Source organism: Salmo salar, chromosome 01 (assembly GCF_965601325.2).
Source record: "Salmo salar chromosome 01, fSalSal1, whole genome shotgun sequence".
Classification (NCBI taxonomy): Eukaryota; Metazoa; Chordata; class Actinopteri; order Salmoniformes; family Salmonidae; genus Salmo; species Salmo salar.
Window position 1 is genome coordinate 9240536 of NC_138291.1, and position 12908 is coordinate 9253443.

The 12908-nt window shown below is 42.4% G+C and overlaps 1 protein-coding gene across 1 annotated transcript; it reads right to left on the minus strand.

Moving 5' to 3' along the window:
• Window positions 1–666: 666 nt before the first annotated feature.
• On the minus strand, window positions 667–7126 carry rdh14a (retinol dehydrogenase 14a). The gene is made up of 2 exons (XM_014205462.3): window positions 6351–7126; window positions 667–2007 (listed from the first exon to the last, which is right to left on the minus strand). Exons 1-2 carry the CDS (start codon window positions 6708–6710, stop codon window positions 1390–1392), a joined length of 978 nt encoding a protein of 325 aa, XP_014060937.1. The 5' UTR covers window positions 6711–7126; the 3' UTR covers window positions 667–1389.
• Between the last annotated feature and the right edge of the window lie 5782 nt (window positions 7127–12908).

Below are 12908 nucleotides of genomic sequence, written 5' to 3' on the forward strand. Positions count from 1 at the left end.
TTTTTATTGGCCAGTCTGAGATATGTTTTTTTCTTTGCAACTCTGCCTAGAAGGCTAGCATCCCGGAGTCACCTCTTCACTGTTGACGTTGAGACTGGTGTTGAGGACTTGAGGCGTCTGTTTCTCAAACTAGACACTCAGATGTACTTGTCCTCTTGCTCAGTTGTGCACCGGGGCCTCCCACTCTTCTGGTTAGAGCCAGTTTGCGCTGTTCTGTGAAGGGAGTAGTACACAGCGTTGTACCAGATCTTCAGTTTCTTGGCAATTTCTCGCATGGAATAGCCTTCATTTCTCAGAACAAGAATAGACTGACGAGTTTCAGAAGAAAGTTATTTGTTTCTAGCTATTTTGAGTATGTAATCGAACCCCCAAATGCTGATGCTCCAGATACTCAACTAGTCTAAAGGCCAGTTGTATTGCTTCTTTAATCAGAACAGTAGTTTTCAGCTGTGCTAAGATAATTACAAAAGGGTTTTCTAGTGCTCAATTAGCCTATTAAAATGATAAACTTGGATTAGCTAACACAACGTGTCATTGGAACACAGGAGTGATGGTTGCTGATAATGGGCCTCTGTACGCCTATGTAGATATTCCATAAAAAAAATCTGCCGTTTCCAGCTACAATAGTCATTTACAACATTAACAATGTCTACACTGTATTTCTGATCAATTTGATGTTATTTTAATGGACAAAAAAAAAGTGCTTTTCTTTCAAAAACAAGGACATTTCTAAGTGACCCCTAACTTCTGAACGATGATGTATATACCTCATTCTAGTTATGACTCATCCTATATAACTACTGCTGTACACAACCTTTCTATTCACATACTGTCAATACACACCATTATACCGACTGAACAGGTAAATCCAGGTGAAAGCTATGATCCCTTATTAATGTCACTTGTTAAATCTACTGCAATCAGTGCAGCTGAAGGGGAGTGTCGTGTGTATTGTTAGGTATTACTGCACTTTTGTTTATGTGACCAATACAATATGATATTGTGATGGCATGTTTCAGTGAATACAGTGTTTCATGTTGTGATGGCATGTTTCAGTGAATAGTGTTTCATGTCAGTGAAACTTGACGTCACGTACACAGAATTAAATGCAGGTACATTCAGCTTGAGATCATAGCAACAATCTCCCTTCACTTAGAGTTTAATATAATTGACAGCATGGTATAACAACATACCAGTGAAAAATAATTGTGTCAAGGCAATATTAATCACAATGCATAGCAACAGGCATCCAGGGCACAGTTCTCTGCAGTACGAAGCAAAAAACTCACTTCTCTTTGCCCTTGCCTTTTGCTAGTTCACTTCACCTTTTTTGAGGTCCAAGTCCACTTTGCGTTCACATTGGAGGGAGTGAAAGGTTGACGTACTTTATCACACGGTTATGCCCACCATGACTTCACTAATATCCCAAAGTTTCCTGGCCACCTCTTGGTCCGTAGCCTTGGGCAGAAGTTTCTGCTCCTGGCAGTCAGCAAAGCACTTCCCCTGGACGTCCTCCACGTCGGGCGAGCAGGCCAGGTAGACAGAGGTCTGCGCCCCCTCCTCTGGGCTCTTGAAGAAGGCCCTGGATGCCAGCTCCCACAGGGGCTTGGCTAGGAGGGGGATATTGATATGCCTCCCCAGGTTAGTCCTCACTATCCCCGGGGTCAATGCATTGACTGTCACCCCCGTCCCCTCGAGGCGGCGGGCCAGCTCACAGGTAAAGAGGAGGTTGGCTAGCTTGCTTCGGCCATAGGCAAAGGCCTTGTCATAGCGCCGTTCGCTACTCAGGTCGTCAAAGTCGATCTCGCCGTACTTGTAGAGTTTGGAGGAGACCACAACCACACGGCTGGGCGCAGAGCGCTTCAGGAGGTCCAGGAGGAGGTGGGTGAGGAGGAAGTGGCCGAGGTGGTTCACCCCGAACTGCATCTCGAAGCCATCCTCCGTAATGATATAAGGGCACTGGTAGATCCCTGCATTGTTGATCAGCACATCAATCCTGGGCTCTTCCTGTTGGAAAACATAAAAATAAGATTGGTTACAAGCTTTAATAATGCTCCATGTTGCTGTAATGTCATGTTTATGACGTGTTTATGTTTTATTACAGTGGTTCCCAACCTGGGGTACTAGGACCCTGGGGGTACTTGGCCTATCCACAGGGGGTATTTGAAAAGACTCATGAGACCATAGGCCTACTGGTATAATGTACTTCAGGGGTATTCAATTGGTTGTACAGTAACCGAAAAAGGTTGGGAACCACTGCTTTATTTAATAGGTACAGTTAAAAGTAAGTTACCTATTTAGGACATGAGTGCATGTGCAATAAGCCCCAGATTTGACAAATGACAAAACTCTTCCAAAAGGTTTATTTGGCTGTCCCCATAGGAGAACCCTTCTTGCCTTTTTGGGTTCTCTCTGTGGAAGGGTTTTTACATGGAGCCAAATGGTTTCTACCTTGAACCAAAAAATTGTTTTATTCACCTATGGAGACAGTCAAAAAAAATATAAAAAAATAAATAAATAACTTTTAGGTTCTAGATAGCACCTTTTTCTTCTAAGAGTGTAAAGTAGCCTCTAGTGTGTAAGGACTAGTATGATGCACATTTTATTATACAGTGAAATGGTAACATGTTATGACACTTCTAATTCTCTCTGCAACAGTTGTATTGCTAGCTAGCAAGCTGTTTTACCCCTTCCCCTTCGGGCAAACAAGTTAGCTTGTAGCTATTAAAAATGTCACCGAGTCAGACCATAAATGTTCCATCTGGCTAATAGGCATTATTAGGTAGATCTCCCCTGTGGCTCAGTTGGTAGAGCATGGTGTTTGCAGCGCCAGCATGGTGTGTGCAACGCCAGGGTTGTGGGTTCGATTCCCACGGGGGCCAGAACAAAAAAAAAATATATATATAAAAAAATGCATGAAATGAAATGTATGAAAAATGTAGGCATTCACTACTGTAAGTCGCTCTGGATAAGAGCATCTGCTAAATGACTAAAATGTAATGTAAAATGTAACTTTAAGCATAGCACAGATACATTTTTTTGGACTAAGCTAACATATGGAATTGTTTTAAGATGGTCATACCAAGAATTTGCTATTTGATTTAGAATTTTAGGCCCACTTTAGGTATGACGAAATACTTAAAAAATATTTGATAAAATATAGAAATTTGTCCTTTACTGCTATAGCTCATAGAAATGCATTGAATAACACATTCATAAATGGCAAAAAAGACAGTAAACAAAAGATCACGTTGGTGTCCAGCACAAAGTGCTGCATGTCATCATGACACTCACCTGTCTCAATCAATGAGGGAAGATTTGAAATAGACAAGATGGCGGCGTACACATTGTTGGACGACACAACCAAAGTAGGCCTGATTAACAACAATGACGAGACAGCCTACAGGGAGGAGGTGAGGGCCCTGGCGGAGTGGTGCCTGGACAATAACCGTCAACAAAACGAAGGAGCTGATCGTGGACTTCAGGAAAAAGTAGAGGGAGCACGCCCCTATCCAAATTGACGGGACCGCAGCGGAGAAGGTGGAAAGCTTCAAGTTCATACATATCACTGCCAATCTGAAATGGTCCACCCATACAGACAGTATGGTGAAGGCGGTGCAACAGCGCCTCTTCAACCTCAGGAGGCTGAAGAAATTTGGCTTGGCCCCCCAAGACCCTCACAAACATTTACAGATGCACAATTGACCTACAGCACCCGATATAACAGGGAGGCCAAAAAGATCATCAAGGACATCAACCACCCGAGCCACGGCCTGTTCACCCCGCTATCATCCAGAAGACGAGGTCAATACAGGTGCCTCAAAGCTGGGACGAGAGACTGAAAAAAACAGCTTCTATTTCAAGGCTATCAGACTTTTAAATAGCCATCTCCAGCCAGCTACCACCCGGTTACTCAACCCTACACCATCGAGGCTGCTGCCCTATATACATGGAATCACTGGTCACTTTAAATAACGTTTACATACTGCTTTACTAATTTCATATGTATATACTGTATTCTATTCTACTGTATTTTAGTCAATGCCACGCTGACATTGTTTGTCCCAATATTGATATATTTCTTAATTCCATTATTTTACCTTTAGATTAGTGTGTATTGTTGTGAAATGTAGATATTACTGCACTGTTGAAGCTAGGAACACAAGCATGTCGCTACACACGCAATAACATCTGCTAAATACAGTACCAGTCAAAAGTTGTACATTGTGGAATAATAGTGAAGACATCAAAACTATGAAATAACAAATATGGAATCATGTAGTAACCAAAAAAAGTGTTAAAAAACAAATCTAAATATATTTTAGATTCTTCAAAGTAGCCACCCTTTGCCTTGATGACAGCTTTACACACTCTTGGCATACTCTCAACCAGCTTCACCTGGAATGCTTTATCAACAGTCTTGAAGGGAGTTTCGACATATGCTGAGCAGCAAAGGTAATAACATTTTTCTTATAGTAAATCTGACTTTGGTGAGTACTAAACTTGCTGGGTGTCTAAATAGCTAGCCCTGTGATACCGGGCTATCTACTGAGAATATTGCAAAATGTGCTTTCACCGAAAAGCTATTTTAAAATCGGACATAGAGTGCATAGAGGAGTTCTGTATCTATAATTCTTAAAATAATTGTTATGTCTTTTGTGAACGTTTATCGTGAGTAATTTAGTAAATTCACCGGCAGTGTTCGGTGGGAATGCTAGTCACATGCTAGTCACATGCTAATGTAAAAAGCTGGTTTTTGATATAAATATGAACTTGATTGAACAAAACATGCATGTATTGTATAACATAATGTCCTAGGGTTGTCATCTGATGAAGATCATCAAAGGTTAGTGCTGCATTTAGCTGTGGTTTGGGTTTATGTGACATTATATGGTAGCTTGAAAAATGGGTGTCTGATTATTTCTGGCTGGGTACTCTGCTGACATAATCTAATGTTTTGCTTTCGTTGTAAAGCCTTTTTGAAATCGGACAGTGTGGTTTGATTAACGAGAGTCTTGTCTTTAAAATGGTGTAAAATAGTCATATGTTTGAAAAATTGAAGTTTTTGCATTTGAGGTATTTGAATATCGCGCCACGGGATTACACTGGCTGTTGAGCTTGCGTCCCACCTAGCCCATAGAGGTTAAGTGTGCCTTGAATTGTAAATAAATCACTTAGTGTCACCAGCAAAGCACCCCCACACCTCCTCCTCTATGCTTCACGTTGGGAACCATACATGTAGAGATCATCCGTTCACCTACTCTGCTTCTCACAAAGACACTGCGGTTGGAACCAAACATCTCAAATTTGGACTCATCGGACCAAAAGGACAGATTTCTAACGGTCTAATGTCCATTGTTTGTGTTTCTTGGCCCAAGCAAGTCTCTTCTTCTTATCGGTGTCCTTTACTAGTGGTTTCTTTGAAGCAATTCGACCATGAAGGCCTGATTCATGCCGTCTCCTCTTAACAGTTGATGTTGAGATGTGTCTATTACTTGGAACTCTGAAGCATTTATTTGGGCTGCAATTTCTGAGGCTGGTAACTGTAATGAACGTGTCCTCTGCAGCAGAGGTAACTCAGGGTCTTCCTTTCCTGTGGCGGTCCTCATGAGAGCCAGTTTCATCATAGTGCTTGATGGTTTTTGCAACTGTACTTGAAGAAACTTTTCAAAGTTCTTGAAATGTTCCACATTGACTGACCTTCTGGGCTACCTTCTGTATACCACCCCTACCTTGTCACAACACAACCGATTGGCTCAAATGCATTAAGGAGGAAATAAATTCCACATGAACTTTTAACAAGGCACACCTGTTAATTGAAATGCATTCCAGGTGACTACCTCATGAAGCTGGTTGAGAGAATGCCAAGAGTGTGCAAAGCTGTCATCGAGGCAAAGGGTGGATACTTTTCAAAACGAACCCCCTGCAAATAGACATGGCTGTTTATTAGACATGTGTTGTCTTCCAAGTCTGTTATTTAGGAATTATCGCCAATTAAAGGTTGGTCGAATATGATCTGTGCAGCGCTTATCATTACTTACCTAATAACGCCTATCAGCCAGCTGCATCAATAATGGTCTGACTAGGTGACATTTGTAATAGCTAGTTAGCTAACAGTTTTTATTTGTTTACATGTAGCTGCCAGCTTTTGGGCTAAAAGCAAAATAGTTGTGCAAGAAAAGCAGAGCCATATAACGTTAGTTAACATGCTACAGTGCTACGCAAGCTATCCACATATGCAGTATCAATCCTGGCTGGCTAACTAGTTAAATTAGTAACTACGTATGCTATGCTAAAAACAGTTAGCTAGTTTGACCAGATCTCATCTCAAGTCTAAATTGACAGATTACCTTGATGATGTCTTCGCAGAAACTGTGCACGGATTTCAGTGATGCGAGATCCAGGCACTTGATGAGTAGTTCTCCCGAATCTGGACCAGTCTCCAGTCGTATCTCCTGCGCTGCTTCCTCAGTCCTCTTCATGTCCCTGCAAGCCATGATTACACGACCTCCGCGCCTCAGTAGTTCAACTGTTGTGGCTTTGCCTATGCCACTGTTGGCACCAGTCACTATTATAGTTTTTCCACGCATAGTTTGGAAGGATACAGTCAAAGACAGTACAGTATAAAGATGGGCTAAAACTGCTTCTCCAACAAACAAACAAAAATCCCGATGACACTTGTACAGGCGACGTTGGCGAGCAAAACTCATGCGTAGAAGTACGTCATCCGGTCTTCTATCTATCCCATGTGCAGGCCGTCAAATCAAAACCCCTACTTCGATATATAGTTGTTTTTTTGTTGTTGACTAAAATAAAAACTTGTCACTTTCACGAGGTTGGAGTTATAACATGTTCAACTACATAAGTCATTGGCTCCAATCTAGGTTGTGTCTTTAGCTTTCGAGAAAATTAACAACTAAGGAAGCATTTTTCACTTCTCATTGACTTCTCAAACCCTAATCCCCTGCCTGGTCTGTTAAGGAAGCGTTCCAGGAAATATCGCGATGTTGCGCCTGTGGTTATAGAAAATGTTGACAGTTCCTAATCGATGACTGCAATAATACCTTTATCACGAAGAGAAGAGAAACTAACCTCTGTGGAAGTCCATAACAGCTGGACTAAACACTACATTACCCAGAATGCGAAGCAAACGTCAAGCAGTGGTGCACGAAAAGTCCCTCTTTCAAAATAAAAGTCAGCAATCAAATCAATATATTTGTCACATAAACGTGTTTAGCAAATGTTATTGTGGGTGTAGCGAAATGCTTGTGTTTCTAGCTCCAACAGTGCAGTAATATCTAACAAGCAATATCTAAAACATTTCACAACAATACACACAAATCTAATGGAAAGGAATGGAATTAAGAATATATAAATATTTGGATGAGTAATGTCAGAGCGACATAGACTAAGATACAGTAGCATAGGATAGAATACAGTATATACATATGAGATGAGTAATGCAAAATATGTAAACATTAGTAAAGTGACTAGTGTTCCATTATTAAGGTGGCTATTTAGAGGCGAAAGAAACGCACACCTATTTAGGCGAGGTGCTGGCTAGCGGAGTGGAACACTTAAAAAATAATGGAGAGCCACACACTCCAGGAGCTCAGATGCAAAAAATAAATATAAATAGAAAGCATGATTATCCATGATGATCTTTTTGGCCTTCCTGTGCCATTGGTTGCTGTAGGTGTCCTGGTAGTTTGACCCCAGTGTTGCGTTAGGCAGACCGCACCACCCTCTGGAGAGCCCTGTGGTTGCGGGCGGTGCAGTTGCTGTACCAGGTGGTGATACAGCCCGACAAGATGCTCTCAATTGTGCATGTGTAAACGTTTGTGAGGGTTTTAGGTGCCAAGCCAAAGAGGCGCTGTTGCGCCTTCACCACACTGTCTGTGTGGACCATTTCTGTTTGTCAGTGATGTGTACACCAAGGAACTTGAAGCTTTCCACCTGCTTTCTATGCTGTTTCCTGAAGTCCACGATCAGCTGCTTTGTTTTGTTGACGTTGGGTGAGATGTTATTTTCCTTGCACCACACTCCCAGGGCCCTTACCTCCTCCCTGTAGGCTGTATCCTCATTGTTGGTAATAAGGCCTACTACTGTTGTGTCGTCTGCAAACGTGATGATTGAGGCGTGCAAGGCCACGCAGTCATGGGTAAACAGGGGGTACAGGAGGGGGCTGAGCACGTATCCTTGTGGGGCCCCAGTGTTGAGAATCAGCAAAGTGGTGGTTCATCATCGACTCAGTGGGTTTTGTCCAACATGTCTCTGGACCTACTCACTGCCACAGTCATACTCTGGACCTAGTTTTGTCCCATGGAATAAACGTTGTGGATCTTAATGTTTTTCCTCATAATCCTGGATTATCGGACCACCATTTTATTGCGTTTGCAATTGCAACAAATAATCTGCTCAGACCCCAACCAAGGAGCATTAAAAGTCGTGCTATAAATTCTCAGACAACCCAAAGATTCCTTGATGCCCTTCCAGACTCCCTCTGCCTACCCAAGGATGTCAGCGGACAAAAATCAGTTAACCACCTAACCGAGGAACTCAATTTAACCTTGCGCAATACCCTAGATGCAGTTGCACCCCTAAAAATTAAAAACATCTGTCATAAGAAACTAGCTCCCTGGTATACAGAAAATACACGAGCTCTGAAGCAAGCTTCCAGAAAATTGGAACGGAAATGGCACCACACCAAACTGGAAGTCTTCCGACTAGCTTGGAAAGACAGTACCGTGCAGTATCGAAGAGCCCTCACTGCTGCTCGATCATCCTATTTTTCCAACTTAATTGAGGAAAATAAGAACAATCCGAAATTTCTTTTTGATACTGTCGCAAACCTAACTAAAAAGCAGCATTCGCAAATGGAGGATGGCTTTCACTTCAGCAGTAATACATTTATTAACTTCTTTGAGGAAAAGATCATGATCATTAGAAAGCAAATTACGGACTCCTCTTTAAATCTGGGTATTCCTCCAAAGCTCCATTGTCCTGAGTCTACACAACTCAGCCAGGACCTAGGATCAAGGGAGATACTAAAGTGTTTTAGTACTATATCTCTTGACACAATGATGAAAATAATCATGGCCTCCAAACCCTCAAGCTGCATACTGGACCCTATTCCAACTAAACTACTGAAAGAGCTGCTTCCTGTGCTTGGCCTTCCTATGTTGAACATAATAAACGGCTCTCTATCCACCGGATGTGTACCAAGCTCACTAAAAGTGGCAGTAATAAAGCCTCTCTTGAAAAAGCCGAATCTTGACTCAGAAATTATAAAAAAAAACGATCGGCCTATATTGAATCTTCCATTCCTCTCAAAAAATTTTGAAAAAGCTGTTGCACAGCAACTCACTGCCTTCCTGAAGACAAACAATGTATACGAAACGCTTCAGTCTGGTTTTAGACCCCATCATAGCACTGAGACTGCACTTGTGAAGGTGGTAAATGACCTTTTAATGACGTCAGACCGAGGCTCTGCATCTGTCCTCGTGCTCCTAGAACTTAGTGCCGCTTTTGATACCATTGATCATCACATTCTTTTGGAGAGATTGGAAACCCAAATTGGTCTACATGGACAAGTTCTGGCCTGGTTTAGATCTTATCTGTCGGAAAGATATCAGTTTGTCTCTGTGAATGGTTTGTCCTCTGACAAATCAATTGTAAATTTCGGTGTTCCTCAAGGTTCCGTTTTAGGACCACTATTGTTTTCACTATATATTTTACCTCTTGGGGATGTCATTCGAAAACATAAATGTTAAATTTCACTGCTATGCGGACGACACACAGCTGTACATTTCAATGAAACATGGTGAAGCCCCAAAATTGCCCTCGCTAGAAGCCTGTGTTTCAGACATAAAGAAGTGGATGGCTGCAAACTTTCTACTTTTAAACTCGGACAAAACAGAGATGCTTGTTCTAGGTCCCAAGAAACAAAGAGATCTTCTGTTGAATCTGACAATTAATCTGGATGGTTGTACAGTCGTCTCAAATAAAACTGTGAAGGACCTCGGCGTTACTCTGGACCCTGATCTCTCCTTTGAAGAACATATCAAGACTGTTTCAAGGACAGCTTTTTTCCATCTACGTAACATTGCAAAAATCAGAAATTTTCTGTCCAAAAATGACGCAGAAAAATTAATCCATGCTTTTGTTACTTCTAGGCTGGACTACTGCAATGCTCTACTTTCCGGCTACCCGGATAAAGCACTAAATAAACATCAGTTAGTGCTAAACACGGCTGCTAGAATCCTGACTAGAACCAAAAAATTTGATCATATTACTCCAGTGCTAGCCTCCCTACACTGGCTTCCTGTTAAGGCAAGGGCTGATTTCAAGGTTTTACTGCTAACCTACAAAGCATTACATGGGCTTGCTCCTACCTATCTTTCCGATTTGGTCCTGCCGTACATACCTACACGTACGCTACGGTCACAAGACGCAGGCCTCCTAATTGTCCCTAGAATTTCTAAGCAAACGGCTGGAGGTAGGGCTTTCTCCTATAGAGCTCCATTTTTATGGAATGGTCTGCCTACCAATGTGAGAGACGCAGACTCAGTCTCAACCTTTAAGTCTTTACTGAAGACTTATCTCTTCAGTAGGTCCTATGATTAAGTATAGTCTGGCCCAGGAGTGTGAAGGTGAACGGAAAGGCTGGAGCAACGAACCGCCCTTGCGAACCGCCCCCACCCCCCCTTGGGTTGTGCCATGGCGGAGATCGTTGTGTGCTATACTCGGCCTTGTCTTAGGACGGTAAGTTGGTGGTTGGAGACATCCCTCTAGTGGTGTGGGGGCTGTGCTTTGGCAAAGTGGGTGGGGTTATATCCTGCCTGTTTGGCCCTGTCCGGGGGTATCATCGGATGTGGCCACAGTGTCTTCTGATCCCTCCTGTCTCAGCCTCCAGTATTTATGCTGCAGTAGTTTATGTGTCCGGGGGATAGGGTCAGTCTGTTACATCTGGAGTATTTCTCTTGTCTTATCCGGTGTCCTGTGTGAATTTAAATATGCTCTCTCTAATTCTCTCTTTCTCTCTTTCTGTCTTTCTCTCGGAGGACCTGAGCCCTAGGACCATGCCTCAGGACTACCTGGAATGATGACTCCTTGCTGTCCCCAGTCCACCTGGCCGTGCTGCTGCTCCAGTTTCAACTGTTCTGCCTGTGGCTATGGAACCCTGACCTGTTCACCGGACGTGCTTGTTGTACCCTCGACAACTACTATGATTATTATTATCTGACCATGCTGGTCATTTATGAACATTTTAACATCTTGACCATGTTCTGTTATAATATCCACCCTGCACAGCCAGAAGAGGACTGGCCACCCCTCATAGCCTGGTTCCTCTCTAGGTTTCTTCCTAGGGTTTTGGCCTTTCTAGGGAGTTTTTCCTAGGGAGTTTTTCCTAGCCACCGTGCTTCTTTCACATGCATTGCTTGCTGTTTGGGGTTTTAGGCTGGGTTTCTGTACAGCACTTTGAGATATCAGCTGATGTACGAAGGGCTATATAAATACATTTGATTTGATTTTGATTTGATTTGTTTCCTGCCTTCACCACCTGGGGTGGCTCGTCAGGAAGTCCAGGACCCAGTTGCACAGGGCGGGATCAGACCCAGGGCCTCGAGCTTAATGATGAGCTTGGAGGGTACTATGGTGTTGAATGCTGAGTTATCCTCTATGAACAGCATTCTTACATAGGTATTCCTCTTGTCCAGATGGGATAGGGTAGTGTGCAGTGCGATGGCGATTGAATCGTCTGTGGATCTATTGGGGTGGTAAGCAAATTGAAGTGAGTCTAGGGTGTCAGGTAAGGTAGAGGTGATATGATCCTTGACTAGTCTCTCAAAGCACTTCATGATGACAAAAGTGAGTGCTAAGGGGCGATTAGTAATTTAGTTCAGTTACCTTTGCTTTCTGCCGTGGGGACAGCAGACTGGGATAGGGAGAGATTGAATATGTGCATAACACTCCAGCCAGCTGGTCTGCCCATGCTCTGAGGATGCGCCTAGAGATGAGTGTGCAAAGCTGTCATCAAGGCAAATTGTGGCTACTTTGAAGAATCTCAAATATAAAATATATTTTAATTTGGTTAATACTTTTTTGGTTACTAGATGATTCCATATGTGTTTTTTCATAGTTTTGATGTCTTCACTATTATTCTACAATGTAGAAAATAGTAAAAATAAAGAAAAACCCTGGAATGATTAGGTGTATCCAAACTTTTGACTGGTACTGTATATGTACTTGTTTATTCATGTCCCCCCTCGTTGTTAATTTGTACTAATTTGCAGTGGAGTTGGCGTATAAAGGCAGTACAATATTTGTTTATGCAACTTTTTCCTGGCATTATCAGGTATGTCATGTGTTTTGACAATATTTTACTGTCTGCTATGTTCGCAAGTTTACGTCACTGTACGTAATGCCTGGCTGTCATTGAGAAAGTTGACTAGCCCAGGCTCATAGGCTATACTGTAGATGTCTATTTCATACTGTACATTGGATTTACATTATATTGTAGTATGTCATTCATGATATTATTCTTATATTGTACCCTGTCTACTGTACCCATGTGGAAGAGAGAAGTTTGGCGTATTCGGGAAGCACAGCGTTTGTTTATGGAAGTTTTTCCTGTCAGATAATAAACGTTCAACACCAACCCTGATACTTTAGTCATACATATGTAAGCTGATCAATGCAGACGCAATCTACACTCGTCACACATATGCTAGCAGCACTGTCACCAGATACCTACGGATGGGGCAGTTGATACGTTGGTCCTTGGCGTGTAGAACTTGCATTGAAGCTTCCGCAAAGCCTCCAAGAAGCATTTCAGTGGACCCTGTAGATACTGATACTGGCTTTACCATGTCATATGTGGCTGTTTAACTTTTTGCTTGCTAATT

Excerpts from the sequence above, each read along its gene's own strand:
- rdh14a (XM_014205462.3), bottom strand. The coding sequence starts at position 6,710 with ATGAGTTTTGCTCGCCAACGTCGCCTGTACAAGTGTCATCGGGATTTT. Across the intron at positions 2,008-6,350 it reads TCTGCGAAGACATCATCAAG|GAAGAGCCCAGGATTGATGT; the intron begins GTAATCTGTCAA and ends GTTTTCCAACAG.